The sequence below is a fragment of the Tamandua tetradactyla genome, chromosome 2 (assembly GCF_023851605.1).
Source record: "Tamandua tetradactyla isolate mTamTet1 chromosome 2, mTamTet1.pri, whole genome shotgun sequence".
Classification (NCBI taxonomy): domain Eukaryota; kingdom Metazoa; phylum Chordata; class Mammalia; order Pilosa; family Myrmecophagidae; genus Tamandua; species Tamandua tetradactyla.
The window spans coordinates 50,959,771-50,981,009 of record NC_135328.1 but is presented as its reverse complement, the minus strand read 5'-3'; the positions used below and the strand labels follow the sequence as shown (position 1 = coordinate 50,981,009).

Sequence of the window (21,239 nt, the reverse complement as noted above, 5' to 3'; positions counted from 1 at the left end):
AACATCAGGCAGCCCAGGACCTCAGCCCCACCACCAGCCCACGAACTACCAACGCATGATCAACACCCAGAAGGCCTAGTCTGCCCTGTTCACCTCTGGCAGCCACAGGGGTCCTCATCCTGGGGTACAGAGGAGAAAGGCACGGTGGCATTGGGGAAACCTGTTTAATGTGGGCCCTCAAGGCTCAGGTGGAGTAGGAGTGTCCACAAGGTGGCCAGGCAGGCAAGGTGGGTAGGTTGCAGGCCCACACCTGGCCCCGGAAGGAGTCACCAGGCAGTTGTGGCTGGCCCAGGTAGGCCAAAGGGAGTGCCAAGAGGATGGCTCAGACAGGCAGACTCACCAGGGGACCTGCAGGCCAGCCCTTAAGAGGGTACCTAAGCCAGGTGGTCAGTGCCCAGGCCAGACCTGGCCCGGGGAGGCAAGGCTGGGGCCTGGCTGGGGCTTCCCAGAGCCTAGGGACCAGCATCACTGGAGGCCTCCCCAAGCTGCTGCTGGAATTCGAGGCGCGTCTGCCGGTTGGACTCAAGCAGCTCCTGGAGGCGGGCATGGAGGTGATCATTCTTCTCCTCCAAGTGGTCCAGACAGGAGTTGATCTGGTCTAACATGGAGTTGATGGCGGCATATTCTGGGAGGAGGAAGACATAGCTAAGGTCCTGTGCCTCCTCCAGGCTCACAGATATCTCCCCCCACTCCCGACTGCCTTTTGGGGGCCAGGAAGCAGCACCAAAGGGGCCCTGGCCAAGTCCCTACCCCTCCCTGAGCCCCAGTTTCACCATCTGGAAAGTAGGTAGATACCAAAAACGGAAAGGCTTTGGAGGAAAAACATCTTAGTGCCATAGTGCACCATCCCTTTAACAAAGTTCAGGGGTCATAGGGTGGTCAGCCAGGCAAGTGTCCTGCCTGGGACATCCTGCTAGGTGTCTAGTCTCTCTACTTCCTTTCACAGCTGCCTTGAGCTCAGAGCCCACATCCCTCAGCTGAACATTATTCTCTGTACCTAGGCATTCTTTTCTCCAGCTGTTCCATGGCTCCCTCCATCCCCAGGATAAAGCCCGAAGCACCCAGCAGACTCTCCAAGGCCCTGCATCGTGATCCAGCCCCTGCTTCCCTCTCTCTAGCCCTGCCTGTCATGCCTTTTCCTTTCCTCACTCTGCCCACCTCAGGCCCTCTGAATGTGCCACTGCCTCTTCCTGGAACGTGCTGCATCCTCCTTCTGTCTTCCTTTCCTCATCTCCTAGATAAGTCCTAGCCATCCTTCAAGTCTCAGCATGGATGTCACACAGGGAGCCCTCTTGATGCCCCAGACAGGATCAGGTCTCTATTCCTGATCCCACTGCTCTTCTCACACATCCATAATCCCCATCTTGGGATGTACCATTGAGATTATTTGTGCGTAAGTCTTGTCTTTTTCACTGCTGTTTCTCCGGTGCCCTCACAGTCACACAATAGGCATTTGTTGAATGAATGGATGAATGAAGCCCCTGACTTTTCAGCCTCTCTGCCTTTGCTCAACTGTCTCTGCCACCCAGAATACCTCAACCACAACAACCCTTCAAGGATAAGTTCAAAATGCTTCCTCCTACAAGAAGTCTTCCTTTCTTCCTTGGCCTCCCCCAGAGGCCATAGTTCTTTCCACTAAGACCACTGCTGACCTGCCTCTCAGCTACATAATGTCCTTTGGAGCCAAAGTCTGGTCCTATGCCTGCTGTGGGACCTAGTTTTGAGCCAGCTGATGACTCAGGCCCCCCTGGCTCAGACACACTTGGTTGCCAGCTCAGGACCAAAAGGGAAGCAGCTGGCAGTGGTTGGAAAAGCCAGGGTCAGAGAAGCTTGATGGAATATGGGTATGAATGTGTCTATGATCTAGGTGAAGGGCATCCATTGCCCCATGAAGGCATGCCTTACAGAGGACAGAATCTGGGAAGTCCGGACTGGATCTCTGAATCTAATGCTCTGTGGCACAGATGGGGAAACTGAGGCCCAAGGAAAAAGGAGTCTGCTCAGGGTCCTCTAGCCAAGACTCAGACTTGGGAAGAAGGTGGACTTGGGTATGAGTTCCTATTCTCGTTAGGTCCCAGCAAGTTATTGTACCCCTCTCGAAAAGGATGAGAACTGGGAGTGGTAAGGACTGAAATATCAAGAGATCAGATAGGACCAGGCCACAGCAGGTACTTAAGAGATGGTCATAATTACCAGTATTTCACATTTGTGTTAAGGGACACAGCCAAGAGAAGGGAAGGGCAGAGGTGTTTCCACACCACTTCCAGGCCAGGCCATATCTGTGTCAAGGGCACTTTCCAGTTCCAAACCTCTGCCTTCTGCCTGGCATGCCCTCTGCCCCACTGTTCTAAGTCTCATGAATTTGCTAATGTCCACTCAATGTGACCTCCCCAGAAGGCCTTTCCTCATGCTCCCACCACAGCTACAGCACTGCCCGGCCAAACCCTTCAGCAGGAGGTGACTACACACATCTGGCTACTGGTCACCAGCATTTCCCAAGGCAGACCTGCAAGCCCGCCATTTAAACTGCCCCCCTCCCCCAGCAGGATGTCGGCTACTCTATTAAAAGCAGACCCCAGGTGAGGAAAACGTTCTAAAACTGAAAACTGACTGCGGTGATGGTTGTACAACTTTGTGAATATACTAAAAACCACTGAATTGTACCCTTTAAATGAAATGGATGAATTGCACGGTATGTGAATTATGTCTCAATAAAGCTGTTACATGAAAAAAAAAAAAGCAGATCCCATATTTACCCCACATTTACTAAGTCTTTCCCTCTAAGTTATTAAATCAATCTCTTATTGTGCTAAGAGAGCCATGATAACCACTTACTGAACATTTATTTACCTGCTTGGAAACCCGCTAAGAATTTTCCATTCATTTTCTCATTTAACCCTGACACATTTCAATGCAGGAGATATTAACCATTATTCTTATTTTACAGATGAAGAAACTGAGGCCCTAGATGGGCCGCTGGTTCTCTCTTCACACCTTGCCGCCACCCCCCACCCCGGCGCCCCCAGTGAGGTTGCTCTGTAAACAGGTCACATTTGACAAGGCTTGGAGGCTACACCAGCAAAACCAGGGGCTTGCTGGTGCTGACTCAGCAGAGAGGGCGAGCCCACATAGTGGGCACCCCCCCAGGTAATCCAAGACAGCCCAAGACAGCCCCGCCCCCCTCGGATGCCTCGGTCTCCCTGCAGGAAGTGGATGGAGCAAATCTCAGATGGGCGTATTCGTGAAGCTGCCTCAGTTTCCCCACGTGTAAAACGGGGCCGGTCGCCCACAGTTCTCTAGTGCTGCGACTTCCAGGCTCGCGCTTCCAGGCGCTCGCCCTACACCCTCGAAACGGCACTGGCAGCTCGGGACCCACCCAGCGGCTAGGGACAGGAGGGCTCTTCATTCCCTTCTAAGCCACGACCCAAGTGCCGATTCCCCTTCTCAGCAGGGCACCCCTGGAAAGGCAAAAGTCGCTTCAGCCGGCCCCCTCCATCACCTGCTTCCCCGAAGCCGTCTTCTTCGGCTTCCGCGCCCGCCTCCACCGGCATGCCCAGGTCCCCGTTGGGGCCCGACATTGCGGGCTCGGGCGCCGCAAGAGCAGCACGACTATGGAAGGCGGCCTCCGACGCGCCGACACCCGGCGCGGGGCGGAAAGTACAGGGAGCGGACAGAGCGCCGAGCCGGAAGGGTGGAACGCGGGGGCGGAACGCCGTCTCACGACCCGAGCCCCGCCCCTGCGGCCCGGGCCGGGAGGCCCAAGCTCCGCCCCCGACCCGACCCTTACCCAGAGCTCCGCCCCTTCCCGCGAAATCCGGGTTCGCGTCCCACTCCGTGGTCAGACTCCGCCCCCGTCATAGCCCCGCCCACACCCTACCTCACAGTTAGAGCTCCGCCCACACCCCGCCTGCCCCCTCGAGCCCCGCCCCTCTCGAGGCTGTTAGGCGTGGTCAGTTCCTCGCACCCCTCCCCGCCACGCAGGGAAACCTTCGGGAGAATCGAGGGCTCTAGGCTAGGGCACCCAGGGACCCCTGCACTGCTGCCCTTTCTGCCTCGGGGGAACTTCGTGTCCGCGAGCCAGACCCTCCGTGGGGGCGAAATCTGAGACCGGTGGTCTCCAAGGCCTCTTGCAAATTTGTGAGAAATTTATGTTCAGCAACTACCTGGGAGCTAAGAAGGGGCTACCTCGTCCTCTCCTACCCCAGCCCCAGTGGAGGCGACCCCCCAGCCTGTGCTGGACCTCCCTGTGTTCAGACGTTTTCCTGAGGCTCTCCTGGCTGCCCTGCCGTGGCCGCCTAGACTCTATGAGTGGGAATCAGGCCCCAGCCCTGGACAAGGAAAGTAGGGAGAGTCTGTTTTAGGGACATGCCATCCCTGGACTTGGGGGCAGGGGCAGAGGTAGAGGCTCCCCCTAATTCCTGCTCTTCCCAGGCCCTAGCCAGGGCTGCATGTCATATTCACAATAAAGACAGGGTTTGCTGCACACTCCTGGGGCTGTAATGGAGGCCTGTGTGGCTGAGTGCTGAGAGTTTTAGGAGAAGGCTGGCTCTTCCGCTGTCATTCCTCACGTTTACCAGCTGGGAAAGGGAGGCTTGCCCAAAATCACCCACACAGAAATTGTCACTTCTGGGCTGGTTCCAGAGGTGTGATCCTGCCAGGGGTACAGCTGAGAGATGGGAGGGGGGGTCACTCTGGGGACTTGTGTAGCTGTAGTGGCCACCCTGTTGGCAGGTCCTGGTCTCACACTGGTTGTTCCTGAGGCCACACCAACCTCAGGGTCAGGGGTCAGCCTGGGTATGTTCCCAGACCATGACAAAGGGGGGGGGGGGCTCTCCCTGGTCCCAGAAGCTGCCCCCCCATTTAACCTGAGAAAGGCAGAGGTAAGGTTGACTCTGTCACCTGCTAAAGGAGCCACCACTGACTTGCTCACGGACAGGCTGGCGCCTTATCCCTGAAACAGGTTGAGCTGGAGGTGAAGTCTGCACTGACCTAGCGCCCAAAGAACTGCAGCAAATGGCCCCTAACCCATGTCAGCCGACCCTCCTTGATGGAAAGGGGTGGGCACACTTCCTCTTGTCCTCCTAATTCCGTGTTCCAGTCATGCCTCCTGCTCCCTGTCATGCCTCTTGGCGTGTTTCTGAGGACCTGTGTTTTTCCACCAGCATCTTGCGCACACCCCGTGTGCCTGGGAGGCTGCAGGATCTTCCCCTTGTCTGTGGACGACCACCCAGCGTTGTGTCCAGTGACCCAGATGAGATTTGCATCTGGGAATGTATGGGAATGTGTGCCTGTGTTTTTCTCTGGGTGTCTTGTGCTTATAGGGGTGAACATGTTTGGATTGCGTCTGCATGTCTGCATGCGTGACCCGTGTTTCTGCATGCCTGTGCACTCGTATGTCTGTGGCTGTCAGAGGGCACAGGGCTCTGCTCTCTTGGTTGAGGAAATGTCGTGGCCCCAAGGAGATCCTCTCATGGGCCTTCCTTCTCAGCTCTGCTCAGACCTCTGCCTAGCGCTGCCCCAGCTCGGCCCGCCTCCTCTTTCTCAAGGAGACACTCAGCCCCACAGAATACCCCTCTCTCCCGTCAGCATCCCCATCCTGCCGTGGGGACCAGGGTGCACAAACACCTGGGCCTGGGATCCAGGGTTGGGGGCCTGGGCCAGAGTCTGCAGGACCCCCCCCCCCCCCGCAAAGTCCCCAGCAGGACCAGTTCCACCTAGGAGTGGCCATTCTCCTGGAGCCTAGGTAGGGGCCTGGAGCCTGGCATCAGGGGTGAGGACAGAGGCAGAGAAGTGGGCAGGAGAAGCCTGGGCACTGGGGAGACCACTATTCATGGGACTCGCTTGGCCTCCACCCAGGGCGCAAGAACAGCCCTGAGGAGGCTTGTGATACTGGAGGGGAAAGGATGGGACCCAGCTGCAGCCCCATCCCAGAGCTGGCCTGGCTCTGCCCACCCCACTCCGGCAGTCATGGCCCACACACCAGATCATGGGAGAAAATAGCCACCCACCCTAGTCTGTCCTGATGAGGGCAGGGGGTGCCCCCTGTCTCTGGGGTCTCTGGCCACTTCCCACCTAAGGCTGGGATCCTCGAACCCCTCCATTTTACAAACTCTACCATCATTCCTTCTCCAAGCCCAGTGTCGTAGCCTGAATAACATCCCCCAAAGATAGCCAGGTCCTAATTCCTGGAAGCTGTGCATGTTTCTTTAAAAAGGGTCTTTACAAATGTGATTAAATTAAGGATCTTGAGATGGGGAGATTAACATGGATTATCTGGGTGGCCCTAAGTGTCATCACAAGTGTCTGTATCAGAGGGAGATTTGATGCAGCCAGAAGAGAGAAGGTGATGTGACGACCTCAGCAGACAGAGAGATTTGAAGATGCTACACCGCTGCCTTTGAAGACGGAGGCAGGGGACACAAGCTAAAGAATGCAAGGGGGCGGGAAGTGCTGGGGCCAGTGTTGTGTTCTCCTCCCAGCAGTTGTGCGCCAGATGGGTAAGCTGAGCCACAGAAAGAGTAAACGTCTTGTCCAAGTAGTAAGTGAAGAAGCCCAGATTTATTCCCAGACAGTCTGGCTCCATAGTAACAGCTACTAGGGGAGTAGAAACAATACAGAACAGCTCCCGGAGCCACGACAGAGATAAAAAAGACAGCATACCCCATCCTGGAACGGCTGACTGGCTGGGAGAACCCGCTCCGGTGAGATCGCCGAGGGGTGCGAGCTTCCCTGGGCGGGGCGGCAAGCGGCCGGAGTCCCTCCCCTGCTCCTTCCCGGGCCAGCTGGCAGAATTGGGCAGGCAGTCCCCTCAAGCCGTGGCGGCTGGCGCCCCCACCACGCACAGCCCCCTGGACCAACTGAGAGAATTGGATCGGAGATCCCCAGGCCGCGGAGAACGGTGACCGGGGGGGTCCCTTCCAAACACGTGACTCCCCGGTCTGGCTGGGAACGGTGCACTCTCCTGGGCCGCGGCGGCGGGCGCCCTCCCGCCATGCTTGGCACTCCGGGCCGACTAGGAAATTCGGACGGGCGCTCTCCCGGCCTGCGGCGGCCAGCGACCCTCCCAGCGTTCGGACCCCGGGGCCAGCTTGCACTCTTCCAAGCTGCTTCGGCTGGCGAACCTCCCCCACGGCGAGAGTTTTCCAAAGTTAAAGGACCCACAGCACCTTTTACTGGTGGGAACCGCAGACAAACGTGTGCCACGAGCGCCACCTACTGGGCAGGGTAAGAAAAACAGAACCCAGAGATTTCACAGAAAAATCTTTCAACCTGTTGGGTCCAACACCCAGGGAAATCTGACTAAATGCCCAGACGCCAGCAGAAGATAACAGATCACGCTCAGAAAATTGAAAATATGGCCCAGTCAAAGGAACAAACCAATAGCTCAAATGAGATACAGGAGCTGCGACAACTAATGCTGAATATACGAACAGAAATGGAAAACCTCTTCAAAAACGAAATCGATAAATTGAGGGAGGACATGAAGAAGACATGGGCTGAACATAAAGAAGAAATAGAAAAACTGAAAAAGCAAATCACAGAACTTATGGAAGTGAAGGATAAAGTAGAAAAGATGGAAAAAACAATGGATACCTACAATGATAGATGTAAAGAGACAGAAGATAGAATTAGTGATTTGGAAGATGGAACATCTGAATTCCAAAAAGAAACAAAACTATCCGGAAAAGAATGGAAAAATTTGAACAGGGTATCAGGGAACTCAAGGACAATATGAACCGCACAAATATACGTGTTGTGGGTGTCCCAGAAGGAGAAGAGAAGGGAAAAGGAGGAGAAAAACTAATGGAAGAAATTATCACTGAAAATTTCCCAACTCTTATGAAAGACCTAAAATTACAGATCCAAGAAGTGCAGCGCACCCCAAAGAGATTAGACCCAAATAGGTGTTCTCTAAGACACTTATTAGTTAGAATGTCAGAGGTCAAAGAGAAAGAGAGGATCTTGAAAGCAACAAGAGAAAAACAATCCATCACATGCAAGGGAAACCCAATAAGACTATGTGTAGATTTCTCAGCAGAAACCATGGAAGCTAGAAGACAGTGGGATGATATATTTAAATTACTAAAAGAGAAAAACTTCCAACCAAGACTCCTATATCCAGCAAAATTGTCCTTCAAAAATGAGGGAGAAATTAAAACATTTATAGACAAAAAGTCACTGAGAGAATTTGTGACCAAGAGACCAGCTCTGCAAGAAATACTAAAGGGAGCACTAGAGTCAGATACAAAAAGACAGAAGAGAGAGGTATGGAGAAGAGTGTAGAAAGAAGGAAAGTCAGATATGATATATATAATGCAAAAGGCAAAATGGTAGAGGAAAATATTATCCAAACAGTAATAACACTAAATGTTAATGGACTGAATTCCCCAATTAAAAGACATAGACTGGCAGAATGGATTAAAAAACAGGATCCTTCTATATGCTGTCTACAGGAAACACATCTTGGACCCAAACATAAACATAGGTTGAAAGTGAAAGGTTGGGAAAAGATATTTCATGCAAATAACAACCAGAAAAGAGCAGGAGTGGCTATACTAATATCCAACAAATTAGACTTCAAATGTAAAACAGTTGAAAGAGACAAAGAAGGACACTATATACTAATAAAAGGAACAATTAAACAAGAAGACATAACAATCATAAATATTTATGCACCGAAACAGAATGCCCCAAAATACGTGAAGAATACACTGCAAACACTGAAAAGAGAAATAGACACATATACCATAATAGTTGGAGACTTCAATTCCCCACTCTCATGAATGGACAGAACATCTAGACAGAGGATCAATAAAGAAATAGAGAATCTGAATATTACTATAAAGGAGCTAGACTTAACAGACATTTATAGGACATTAAATCCCACAACAGCAGGATACACCTTTTTCTCAAGTGCTCATGGATCATTCTCAAAGATAGACCATATGCTGGGTCACAAAGCAAGTCTTAACAAATTTAAAAAGATTGAAATCATTCACAACACTTTCTCGGATCATAAAGGAATGAAGTTGGAAATCAATAATAGGCGGAGTGCCAGAAAATTCACAAATACGTGGAGGCTCAACAACACACTCTTAAACAACCAGTGGGTCAAAGAAGAAATTGCAAGAGAAATTAGTAAATACCTTGAGGCGAATGAAAATGAAAATACAATATATCAAAACCTATGGGACGCAGCAAAGGCAGTGCTAAGAGGGAAATTTATTGCCCTAAATGCCTATATCAGAAAAGAAGAAAAGGCAAAAATGCAGGAATTAACTGTCCACTTGGAAGAACTGGAGAAAGAACAGCAAACTAATCCCAAAGCAAGCAAAAGGAAAGAAATAACAAAGATTAGAGCAGAAATAAATGAAATTGAAAACATGAAAACAATAGAGAAAATCAATAAGACCAGAAGTTGGTTCTATGAGAAAATCAATAAGATTGATGGGCCCTTATCAAGATTGACAAAAAGAAGAAGAGAGGGGATGCAAATAAATAAGATCAGAAATGGAAGAGGAAACATAACCACTGACCCCACAGAAATAAAGGAGGTAATAACAGGATACTATGAACAACTTTACGCTAATAAATACAACAATTTAGATGAAATGGACAGGTTCCTGGAAAGACATGAACAACCAACATTGACTCAAGAAGAAATAGATGACCTCAACAAACCAATCACAAGTAAAGAAATTGAATTAGTCATTCAAAAGCTTCCTAAAAAGAAAAGTCCAGGACCAGACGGCTTCACGTGTGGATTCTATCAAACATTCCAGAAAGAATTAGTACCAACTCTCCTCAAACTCTTCAAAAAAATCGAAGTGGAGGGAAAACTACCTAATTCATTCTATGAAGCCAACATCACCCTCATACCAAAACCAGGCAAAGATATTACAAAAAAAGAAAACTATAGACCAATCTCTCTAATGAATATAGATGCAAAAATCCTCAATAAAATTCTAGCAAATAGTATCCAACAACACATTAAAAGAATTATACATCATGACCAAGTAGGATTCATCCCAGGTATGCAAGGATGGCTCAACATAAGAAAATCAATTAATGTAATACACCATATCAACAAATCAAAGCAGAAAAATCACATGATCATCTCAATTGATGCAGAGAAGGCATTTGACAAGATTCAACATCCTTTCCTGTTGAAAACACTTCAAAAGATAGGAATACAAGGGAACTTCCTTAAAATGATAGAGGGAATATATGAAAAACCCACAGCTAATATCATCTTCAATGGGGAAAAATTGAAAACTTTCCCCCTAAGATCAGGAACAAGACAAGGATGTCCACTATCACCACTATTATTCAACATTGTGTTGGAGGTTCTAGCCAGAGCAATTAGGCAAGAAAAAGAAATACAAGGCATCAAAATTGGAAAGGAAGAAGTAAAACTATCACTGTTTGCAGACAATATGATACTATACGTCAAAAACCCGGAAAAATCCACAACAAAACTACTAGAGCTAATAAATGAGTGCAGCAAAGTAGCAGGTTACAAGATCAACATTCAAAAATCTGTAGCATTTCTATACACTAGTAATGAACAAGCTGAGGGGGAAATCAAGAAATGAATCCCATTTACAATTGCAACTAAAAGAATAAAATACCTAGGAATAAATTTAACTAAAGAGACAAAAAACCTATATAAAGAAAACTACAAAAAACTGTTAAAAGAAATCACAGAAGACCTAAATAGATGGAAGGGCATACCGTGTACATGGATTGGAAGACTAAATATAGTTAAGATGTCAATTCTACCTAAATTGATTTACAGATTCAATGCAATACCAATCAAAATCCCAACAACTTATTTTTCAGAAATAGAAAAACCAATAAGCAAATTTATCTGGAAGGGCAGGGTGCCCCGAATTGCTAAAAACATCTTGAGGAAAAAAAACGAAGCTGGAGGTCTCGCACTGCCTGACTTTAAGGCATATTATGAAGCCACAGTGGTCAAAACAGCATGGTATTGGCATAAAGATAGATATATCGACCAATGGAATCGAATAGAGTGCTCAGATATAGACCTTCTCATCTATGGACATTTGATCTTCGATAAGGCAGTCAAGCCAACTCACCTGGGACAGAACAGTCTCTTCAATAAATGGTGCCTAGAGAACTGGATATCCATATGCAAAAGAATGAAAGAAGACCCATATCTCACACCCTATACAAAAGTTAACTCAAAATGGATCAAAGATCTAAACATTAGGTCTAAGACCATAAAACAGTTAGAGGAAAATGTAGGGAGATATCTTATGAAACTTACAATTGGAGGCGGTTTTATAGACCTTAAACCTAAAGGAAGAGCACTGAAGAAAGAAAGAAATAAATGGGAGCTCCTCAAAATTAAACACTTTTGTGCATCAAAGAACTTCATCAAGAAAGTAGAAAGACAGCCTACACAATAGGAGACAATATTTGGAAATGACATATCAGATAAAGGTCTAGTATCCAGAATTTATAAAGAGATTGTTCAACTCAACAACAAAAAGACAGCCAACCCAATTACAAAATGGGAAAAAGACTTGAACAGACACCTCTCAGAAGAGGAAATACAAATGGCCAAAAGGCACATGAAGAGATGCTCAATGTCCCTGGCCATTAGAGAAATGCAAATCAAAACCACAATGAGATATCATCGCACACCCACCAGAATGGCCATTATCAACAAAACAGAAAATGACAAGTGCTGGAGAGGATGCGGAGAAAGAGGCACACTTATCCACTGTTGGTGAGAATGTCAAATGGTGCAACCACTGTGGAAGGCAGTTTGGCGGTTCCTCAAAAAGCTGAATATAGAATTGCCATACGACCCAGCAATACCATTGCTGGGTATCTACTCAAAGGACTTAAGGGCAAAGACACAAACAGACATTTGCACACCAATGTTTATAGCAGCGTTATTTACAATTGCAAAGAGATGGAAACAGCCAAAATGTCCATCAACAGAAGAGTGGCTAAACAAACTGTGGTATATACATACGATGGAATATTATGCAGCTTTAAGACAGGATAAACTTATGAAGCATGTAATAACATGGATGGACCTAGAGAACATTATGCTGAGTGAGTCTAGCCAAAAACTAAAGGACAAATACTGTATGGTCCCACTGATGTGAACGGACATTCGAGAATAAATTTGTAATATGTCATTGGTAACAGAGTCCAGCAGGAGGTAGAAGCAGGGTAAGATGATGGGCAATTGGAGCTGAAGACTGTGCAACAGGACTAGATACAAAAACTCAAAAATGGACAGCACAATAATACCTAATTGTAAAGTAATCATGTTAAAACACTGAATGAAGCTGCATCTGAGCTATAGGTTTTTTTTTTTTACTATTATGATTACTTTTATTTTTTTCTCTATATTAACATTCTATATCTTTTTCTGTTGTGTTGCTACTTCTTCTAAACCGATGCAAATGTACTAAGAAACGATGATCATGCATCTATGTGATGATGTTAAGAATTACTGATTGCATATGTAGAATGGTATGATTTCTAAATGTTGGGTTAATTTCTTTTTTTCCGTTAATTAATAAAAAAAAAATGTTAAAAAAAAAAAAAGAATGCAAGGAACACAGCTCTAGGATTGGAAAAAGCAGGGGGACGGATTCTTCCCATGCAAAGGGGGTGCAGCCCTGCACACATGCTTTAATTTAGGCCCCGTGAACTGATTTTGCACTTCTCACCTCCAGATGTGTGAGAGAATAAGTGTGTGTTGCTTTAAAAAACCAAGTGTCTGGTAACTTGTTAATATACCTGGTGACCCCGGGAGGAAACATAATGCGCATTTGGGCTTGAGAGCTCGGTCCTGAAAGGCCCGGGAGACACAGGTGTAGGGGGGTGCTGCCTTGCCTGGGCAAAGGGAAAGAAAGGGCTGGAACAGCCGCCCGCAGTGGGGTGCAAAGCCAGGCAATGCAGGCACAGCTCCCACCCCCTGGGCCAGCTGTTGGGGCTCTGGCCAGGGGCCTCCTGGGTGTCATTCTTAGGTCGGGCCACTCTGGGCTTGCTTATGGGTCCCTGTCCCTCAGCTGCTGCCCAGGCTGTACCAAGTGTTTCTCAGATTTCAGGGGCCACAGCAGCGTCTGGTGGTCTAGTCCTGTCCTGTTCCATGGGGCACTGAGTTTGAAATGCTCGTGGTGCCTGTCGCCCCCAGAAGGGGAATGGGACAGGTGTCTGTCTTTGGGGTTCCTTTGGGACTCCCTTCCCCTCTGGCCTCTGACCTTCAGAAGGGAGGGAAAAAAAAAAACAGGCTGGGGAAGGGTTTCTATTTGTATGATGCAGACATGGAGAAGCTGCAGCTGCAGAAGGGAGGGGTCTGTCAGTCCCCAGAACACAGGCCCAGCCACACGGCGGATACAGAGTCCTGGTCCCAGGGCCTGGGGCCCTGGTGTCTTCTGCCCCAAAGCTGCCACTCCCACCCCCGAGGTGGTCTGGAGGTGATCCCAGCTGTGAGTGTCATCATAGGCACCCACACAGGGGAGCTGGAAGGTGGGCACTGGGCCTGCGAGGGGCTGGCAGAGGGGCAGGTGCCACCCCTGCTGAGCCTGTCTGTCACGGCCTTGTTTGTCCCACACACTATGCACCCCCCTGCCTTGGCTGCCATCTCCCAGCATCCATGGGGGACCCGGTGAGGTGGGGACGGCTGTCCTTCAGCCACCCTAGGGCCCCTCCAGCCTCCTGGACCCTGGGTGGGCATCTGTGGTGGGCATGAGCTGTGACCCCATCATCTCCCAGTTGGGCTGGGTGCCCTTCAAAGGGAGGGGTGTGTGAGGACTGTAGCTGGTCTGGGGGTGGGCCATGGCTGGGAGCTCAGAAATGCCCAGTCGGAGCAGGCATGAGGAAAGGCTTCGGGAGCAGTCGGCTGCAGGGGAGCTGGGGGGTCCTTTCTGTCTTCTCCCATCTGTGCCTTTGCTCTGCAGCCCTAACATCTGGCCTGGGCTCTGTGGCCTCCAACCCTTGCTGGGGGCAGGCAGGCCCTGGGGAGTGACCCTGGTGTGCGCCTGCCTTGTCCTTACTCTCCCAGATGGCCCAGGGGTCGCGGAGCATGGACTCGAGCTCCTCTTGGCAGTCTGTTTATTTATCAGGCAATGAGGGCTCCATCGGCAGGGGAGCCTGGGGGGCTGCAGGTGGAAGGGCAGGGTTGTGCAGAAGGCTCCCTGGCTCTCTCACTGGTGGAGGGGCTGGCGTAGGCAGCTGGGCAGCACCCAGGGCAGAGGCCAACAGGAGGGACATGGGGCCCGAGAGACAGGAAGTAGCTGAGAGGGAGACAGGAGAATAGGAGGATAGCGGTGCTGCAAGGACAGGGGTTGGGGGGAAAGGAGGAGCCCGAGACCCCCACCCCAGCCCACCCTGGCCTCCCAACAGCCCCAGCCCCAGATCAGCCATACTCACCGCATACTCAGTCTTCATCGATGCACTGGTCTGTTGGGGAGAGGGTCTGTCAGGACCGCCAGTGTGTGTGTGTGTGTGTGTGTGTGTGTGTGTACGCGCCCTGACCTCTGGGGCCCTTGCACTGGGCTGCCCTGGGCTCCAGCCTAGCCTGGCAGAAAATCTGGGCATTGCTCTCAGGGATGGGACAGCAGAGGGACCAATGACAGGAGGCCAGGGGAAGGAAGAGGAGGAAGAAGGCTGGGGAGGGGCCGAGCTGGGGAGGCGGGTGGGGCCCAGCCACACGCAGGCACGGGCAGTCTGTCTGCTCACCCTGCAGGGCCCTGGCACCCTCAGCCTGGGGGAGGCCGGGGGCCATCTGAGTGGGCTGGTGGGAACCCCCTATCCAGGCCAGGGCCACCAAAGACAAGGGCACCTCCCAATTCCATGGCAAGCAAATCCCAGGACGAGGGGGGACGTGGCCCAGGCCCAGGACCTAGGAGTGGTGGGGGAGCAGGTGGCCAGGACAGCATGACCCAGGACATTAGGGTCTGTCGCCCAGGGCAGTGAGACCCGGGAAACTTGGACCTGTGCTCAAACCATTCATCTGGGCAGACCCTGGCTAAACTGTCCAGGACAAGCGCTTAGGTCTGGATTCCCAGGGTCCCCACAGAACCCCCCTCGGGGCGGGGCAGGGTCTTTCTAAACCCCCGGGGTCCCTGGGCCGTCCACCTCTCAGACCACCGTGACTGCAGCAGCGGATCGAGCCCCTCTTCTCTCCCTCTCCCTGGTAGGGCAGCAGCAAACCCAAACAGTCCTCCTGTCCCCTTCCCCTCTCCCTGACCGGCCGTTACCGATTGGGACAGGAAAGAGGATGTGGTCATCGGTGAGGCCCAGAGATTTGGCGAAGCGGACGAAGTTCTCCTTCAGTGCAGGGGTCAGCTCCTTGGATCTCCCTGCGGCCGAGAAGGCCCATGAGCGGTCAGCGGTCCCTCCATGGATGCTGAAGGCGTGACCCAGCCCTCAGACCCCTTCCTCGTGGACAGGCCACATCCCGGCCTTCCCCGGTGACGGGGCGCAGAGCCGGAGGGCCCCTGGGGTCGGGTGGGGATGGGGCTTCTCCTCTTCTTGCACGGGGGCCAGGAGTGGGGTCCCTGGGGGGAGGGGCCAGCGAGGACGCACCATAGAGGGTGGTCTTGAAGTACTCCTCGTTGTTGAAGGTCTTCTTAAAGAACACGATGGCGTACCGTGTGTAGTCGGTCGCTGCCACCCGCACGGCATAGCTCTGCAATCCTGGGTAACCTGCGGACGCGCGTGGCCAGGGGTCAGCCCTGCCCGGGCCGGGAGGAGGGGGGCTGCTCCCTGGCTCCCCGCCCCGCCAGCCTGGGCTTCCCCTGACATCACAGCATCTGTGTAGAGGGACAGAGGTCTGTGTCCTTCCCAGGAGAACCCCGGAGGCCCCGTTCCAGGAGCCCGCCTCACTCAGGACTCACTCTTGATGTTGCCCAGGTTGAACTGGCCAGGCCGGAAACTTGGGACGAAAGTTCTGATCCAGTGGACACAGCGCCCATCCCTGTGGGAGGAAGAGGTGGGCGGGTGGGGGAGAGGGGAAATGGCGCAGGCATGGACCCCCTTGGGCTGCACAGGGGTGGGGCCGGGACTGCATCTGGAGAGGCCAGGATTCTGGTGTCCCTGGCCCAGCCCGGGTCACCTGCCCTGCCCTGATCCTCCATCCAGCACCCACTGTCCTCTCTTCATCAGGGCTGCCCTCCACCCAGGTGGCCCTGCCTGTGTATTTGCCCACCTGTAGGAGGCTAACCTCACTTTCACTCGTCTCCCAGACCCTCACCTGCATTCCCGCCACTCCCCTCCCCGCTGCAGCCTGAGGGACCCTGCTCAAACTGGATCCCTTCCTTGTTGGTGCCCGGGCACCCTGCTGGAATGGTCCCCCTCCAGGCTGCTCATCAGCCACTGCCCAGGGCTGCCACCGAGATGGCCTGCTGCTTCCTGAAGGGGCTGTGCCCTCTGATTTGGCAGTCACTGTCCCCTGCTGCCAGCACCCCACATCTACTTCTGAGGCAGGTCAGCTCTTTTGAGGACCAGCCCAGAGGCTGCCTTCCAGAAGCCTTCCATGAAGGCATGGGGTGGCACTCCAAGCCAGGTCCAGTGTCCCTCCTCCTGCCGCTGGGTGGCCTGAGACCACAGTCTTATTTTCTGAGGCCTGCCTGTGTCCTTTCCCCTCTAGTCTTGTGTGTGTCTGCACTAAAGCAATCGCACAATGCTAGTCAAATGAATGAACGCACGAGTATCCCTCAGCTTTGGTCATTCCTTGGGTATGATGTCTGTCTGCCCCTCTCAGACCCCCAGGACAGCCCTCCGAGGTCTCGCAAGCTCCCCAGGAGGCGGCGGCTCTCACCTGAGCAGGGTGGAGGTGACGTTGTAGCTCTGGTCTTCTAGCAGGTCGTAGGTGGTGGTGTACATCGTAAACTGGCCTCGTTCTCTCTTCACTGCATTTCCCCCGAGGCCCAGGACATACCACTTCCCCTGGAACTGCAGGAGGGCTGGCGGTGGGCAAAGCCCAGGCATGGTCCCGGGAGCCACTCCTCCTGCCCCGCTCCTGCCAGCACCTCTGGGCGGCCTGGCTGGAGCCAGAGACCCTCTAACTGGGCCCGCAGGCCTACGTTGGCCCCGCACTGATGAAGCCTGATGAAGCCGGCAGGAGCTGGAGGCTGCCAGGCTGGGGAGGGAGCCCTGGGCGAGGAGGCAGCACTGAGTCTGGCAGGGGTGATGTGACCCAGGGAGTTCCTGAGCCTCAGTTTCCTCCTCTGTGCTGAGATACTGAAGATGCCCCTCCCTCAGATGGCCTCACGGGAGTTCTGGGGGAAAGCGTGCAGACGTGGGAAGGTCTGTTCAGGTGAGTGTGGGGGCTCCATCAGGGGACCTGAGGGCGGGGCCCTGGACTGAATAGGACTTGTCCTGCCCCAACACAAGGACCGTTTGCCTCCCCTCCCCTCGGCCCTTCTCTTCCCCAGGCCCTCCAGGCCTCTTACCTGGTCATCCTGGAAGTCTGGCTGCAGAGGGACCCTGAGCAGAGGTGGGGCCGGGAGCAGGTCTGGGGTGGAGCGCTGGGCTTGGGCCTGCAGGGCCCCCAGCAGGGTGAGGCCCAGACACAGGAGACCCGGGAACATGATTTCAGGGCTGAGGAAGCCGGAGCTCCAGGCAGATCCTGGCCTGGCAGGTGCTGAAGGAGGAAGAGGCAAGTGAGTGGGTTAGCCTGTGGGACTCTATTTATGGGTCCACCTGGCTGGCCGGCCCTCTTTGGGTGGGGTGACGCATCCTTTGCCAAATCCAGGAAGAATGAGGCAATTGTCAGCAACTCCTGCTGAAACACTTGGCAAGACTTCTGCCCCTTTCTACCCTTGGCCAAGATTGTGCAAGATGGAGGGGCAGGGAGGCCTGGGGAGAAGGTGGCGGGAGGGGACAGTCTGCAGACCCCTTCCCTCCAACAAGGATAAGGGCTCCCTCTGCGCATTCTCTGCACCCTTTCCCTTTGCTCTGAGTTTGGCCCCATGTGTTGGTCAATAGAGGTCAAACTGGATTAGCTGTCACTTCTGCCCTCCAGGGGCCTCCTACCCTACACCTGCGAAAGCAGAGGACATCTTACCCCCAGCAGACCATGTGCTGCTTCCTGGTTCTCACAGAGCACAGGGGACGCTGTGCCAGCTGCAAGTGAACATTCCCGACAAGGAAGGACACGGTGTCTGCTCTGAGCTTTTTGGACCCAGATCCTGCCTGTCCTGGGAGCCCCACCCAGGCCCTAGTACAGGGTGACATGCCAAGAGGCTAAGCCGGGGTGCGCCCCGACCTTGGAGGCCCTTCGCCTTGAGACGGGGCCTCCCTTCCTCTGCGCCCCACGTGCAGCACTCTGAGCAGCTGACCCCAGGACTCTGGTGAAGCCAGCGGGCAGAGACCCTGAGCTGGAATGTGAGCTACAGATGTGGCCACTGGGCCAAGGAGGACAAAGAGGCTGCATCTTTCACTGGACCGTCCCGAGGCCAGGTGTGGGGAGGATGGGGGCAGGTACCTGCACAGGCCGAGGAGTGACATAGCTTTTGCCTGGTGGACTAGGGCAGGCACGTGCTCTGGACACCGGTTGCTTTGGGTCATAGGGAGTGCAAGGACTTGGCCTTGTCTTTGAGAGGTCATTGAAACCATTCCCCTGTCTCTGGCTCAGGCAAATTGGAGACCAGCCTGGGCTTTGATGTTCAGTAGCTCAGACCTAGGCGCCCAGAGCTGTCCCTGAGACAGCTGATTCCAGCCCTGTCCTGGAGGGCAGCAGTGTCCTTCCTGGGGGGCTGGGCAGTGTCCCTGGGAGGGAGTGACAGGTCTCAGCCCTCAGGTAGGCTCTCCCAGAGATGCCTCACCCACGAGTGCCAAGGCTGTCCTGGATGTCTGGCAGCCTCAGACGGGACAACAGGGACCTCATCAGCTACACCCAATTATTGCATGGAGATCAGCTCCCCCCAACCTGGGCTCTGAGGTGGTGAGTTTGAGGGAAGGAGCTTTAGAGGGTGTCCTAAGCTAGTGGGTCAAGTGCAACCTCAGCCTCTATGAGACCTGGGATGGCCCCCGTTGGACCCCTCCCACCTGTCGGGCCCTGCTTGCCGGCCACGGCCACGGGGGTGACGAAAGGCCAGGAAGTGAAGATGAGCAAAGCTGGGGAGCAGTGATGTTGCCACGAAAACCCACCTGCCCGCCCTCTGGAGCGGCCAGTGTCTGCCCCTCGGCCTCCCCGCCCGGGAGCTCCACCCCTGCTTGCAGATGCTTCTCTTTGTGACCTTAAAAGGTGTCTATGAGTCTGTTGGGGCTGTTGGATGTGGGGGAGACTGGCAGAGGGAGCCCTCAAGAATGTTAAGTAGGGGAGGGGCCAAAGAGCTGATGGACAGACTACTCTGGGTTCTGAAGGTCAGGGGCAGAGAGGTTAGAGCTCCTGTGGCGGGCACGTTGTGGGGGCAGGAGCAGGAGGAGACAGTGGGAAGCTGGGTCTGTAGCATGAGGAAACCAGCTCAGTGGTTTCCAAGCTGGGTTTGAATCCTGGCTCATTCCCCCATCACAATTCCCCCTGAATCAAGAGAGCTGCTCTGTGGATTTAATGCGGCCACAGGTAGCTAAGGACCCAGGATTTGGGGTATCTACATACGGTCAAATCTGAGGTGCTGTTAGAACCCATGCAGGGCCCATTCTCTCTGCACTGGCTCCAGGACTGGCTCAGACCCGCCGGCCTTGTCCCTCTCTGCCTCCATGTCTGCCTCGGTCTTCGCCTCTGCTGACATTTCGTGACAACATCTCATCACCCCTTCCTCACCTGCAGCCTCCCTGGAGGTTGGGCTGGTCCAGGAATCGGGAGAGGTTGTGGAAGCGAAGGGGACAGGGCCTTTCTGGGGATTTGAGTCTCGGCTGTGCAGTATCCCAGCCAGACCCTGTGGGGGTCCAAGGAGTCATGGCCATGGCTGGGACAGAGGCCAGGCCAGTGGTGGTGGGGGGGTCGCAGCAGGACATCAAGTTGGGGGGGCCTTGCAGCATTGTGCCTTAGAAAGGGAGAAGTCCAACAGGCATGGTGAGGGATAAAGGTGAAAAGCTGGGCTCACACTCCTCACTGTCCAGCAGGGCTGTGGGGGCGGGTGGACGGCTCAACCCCCAAGGCGTACGCACACACGCGTGCATATGAACACAGGCACACCTGCACACGCCTACCACACACAAGCTGGAGACTCAGCACTAGGAGGTTTTAGACTCCCGGCTGACTCCAAAGACACCAGGGTGGACAGGACATTGGAGGTCCCCACTCTTCACCCCCCTCTTTCCCCCTGAGCCTGGGCCCCTGGCCAAGGAGGGAACTGGAGGATTCCCTCTGTCCAGGGCTCCAGGGTTCTGGAAAGGGTCTGTATCACATAAGTGGCAGCATGGGTGGCCGGGCATGCACTCACCCCATCTCCTGCTTGGCCCCTTGTAGTTTTTCACTCTGGTCACTGGAGGCTGCCGGGGCTGGTCCCGCAGGGCCCTGGGATTCAGCCAACTGGGCGGCAGTGACAGCCCGGCCACTGCCAGCTTGAGGCCTCAACGAACCATGCAGGGGCTGTGGGGACAAGCCCCACCTGGGAGAAGCCAGGGCTGGGCCTTTCAAATCCTGCTTGGGGTTGGTACCCACGGGAGCTTGGAAAGGGCTCCTGCCTGCCCCCACTCCCACACCATAGTTGAGGGTCTTCTAAACCACATTCTATCTGGAGGGCGGCTCCCCAGAGACCACAGTGGCCTGTCCTGCCACGGATGAGCCTGCGCTCCACTCCTGGCCGACACCCCTCTGACGTGCTCCCCGGCAGCACTTGCACCTCAGGAATCCAGTCTGAGCATCTTCTGGTTTCCGGAAGCTCGTGAGCAGTGTCCAGACTAGTCGTGGACGGTTGGGGCTAAAGTGTCTGTACCAGTCGGGGGTCTCCAGAGAAACAGAACCAACAGAAGATTTATTTTAAGGAATTTGCTCACAAGATAGTGAAGGCTGAAAGGGGAACCTCAGGGAGGAGGACTTGAGAGTCTTGAGGCAGAATTTCTCCTTCTCTGTGGAGCTTCCGTGTCTTGCTCTGAAGGCCTTTGGCTGAGTGGATGAGGTACACCCACGTGGTTGAGGCACTCTTTTACTTAGAATTAACTGAGTGTGGATGCTGGTCACATCTATGAGATACCGTCACAGCTATGTCTAGGCCAGTGTTTGACCAAACAACTGGACACTGCAACTTAGCCAAGTTGACGTCCTGGCATCCCACGCTTACCAGTTTGAAGGG

The 21,239-nt window shown here is 53.3% G+C and overlaps 2 protein-coding genes across 3 annotated transcripts; both read right to left on the bottom strand.

Moving 5' to 3' along the window:
- Window positions 1-150: 150 nt before the first annotated feature.
- On the bottom strand, window positions 151-3,781 carry BBLN (bublin coiled coil protein). The gene is made up of 2 exons (XM_077145992.1): window positions 3,500-3,781; window positions 151-625 (listed from the first exon to the last, which is right to left on the bottom strand). Exons 1-2 carry the CDS (start codon window positions 3,576-3,578, stop codon window positions 453-455), a joined length of 252 nt encoding a protein of 83 aa, XP_077002107.1. The 5' UTR covers window positions 3,579-3,781; the 3' UTR covers window positions 151-452.
- On the bottom strand, window positions 608-17,677 carry LCN2 (lipocalin 2). 2 transcript variants are annotated; one of them, XM_077145990.1, is made up of 7 exons: window positions 17,451-17,677; window positions 16,817-16,950; window positions 15,894-15,973; window positions 15,583-15,702; window positions 15,255-15,356; window positions 14,425-14,454; window positions 608-625 (listed from the first exon to the last, which is right to left on the bottom strand). In XM_077145990.1, the coding sequence occupies exons 1-6, from the start codon at window positions 17,586-17,588 to the stop codon at window positions 14,432-14,434; spliced, it is 597 nt and encodes a 198-aa protein (XP_077002105.1). In that variant the 5' UTR covers window positions 17,589-17,677; the 3' UTR covers window positions 608-625; window positions 14,425-14,431. The 2 variants fall into 2 exon arrangements, with proteins under 2 accessions (XP_077002105.1, XP_077002102.1); XM_077145987.1 differs by lacking the exon at window positions 608-625 and adding an exon at window positions 14,090-14,288.
- Window positions 17,678-21,239: the final 3,562 nt, after the last annotated feature.

Excerpts from the sequence above, each read along its gene's own strand:
- LCN2 (XM_077145990.1), bottom strand. The coding sequence starts at position 17,588 with ATGTTCCCGGGTCTCCTGTGTCTGGGCCTCACCCTGCTGGGGGCCCTG. Across the intron at positions 16,951-17,450 it reads CAGACTTCCAGGATGACCAG|TTCCAGGGGAAGTGGTATGT; the intron begins GTAAGAGGCCTG and ends GCCCTCCTGCAG. Across the intron at positions 15,703-15,893 it reads CAACCTGGGCAACATCAAGA|GTTACCCAGGATTGCAGAGC; the intron begins GTGAGTCCTGAG and ends GCGCGTCCGCAG.
- BBLN (XM_077145992.1), bottom strand. The coding sequence starts at position 3,578 with ATGTCGGGCCCCAACGGGGACCTGGGCATGCCGGTGGAGGCGGGCGCG. Across the intron at positions 626-3,499 it reads AGACGGCTTCGGGGAAGCAG|AATATGCCGCCATCAACTCC; the intron begins GTGATGGAGGGG and ends TCCTCCTCCCAG.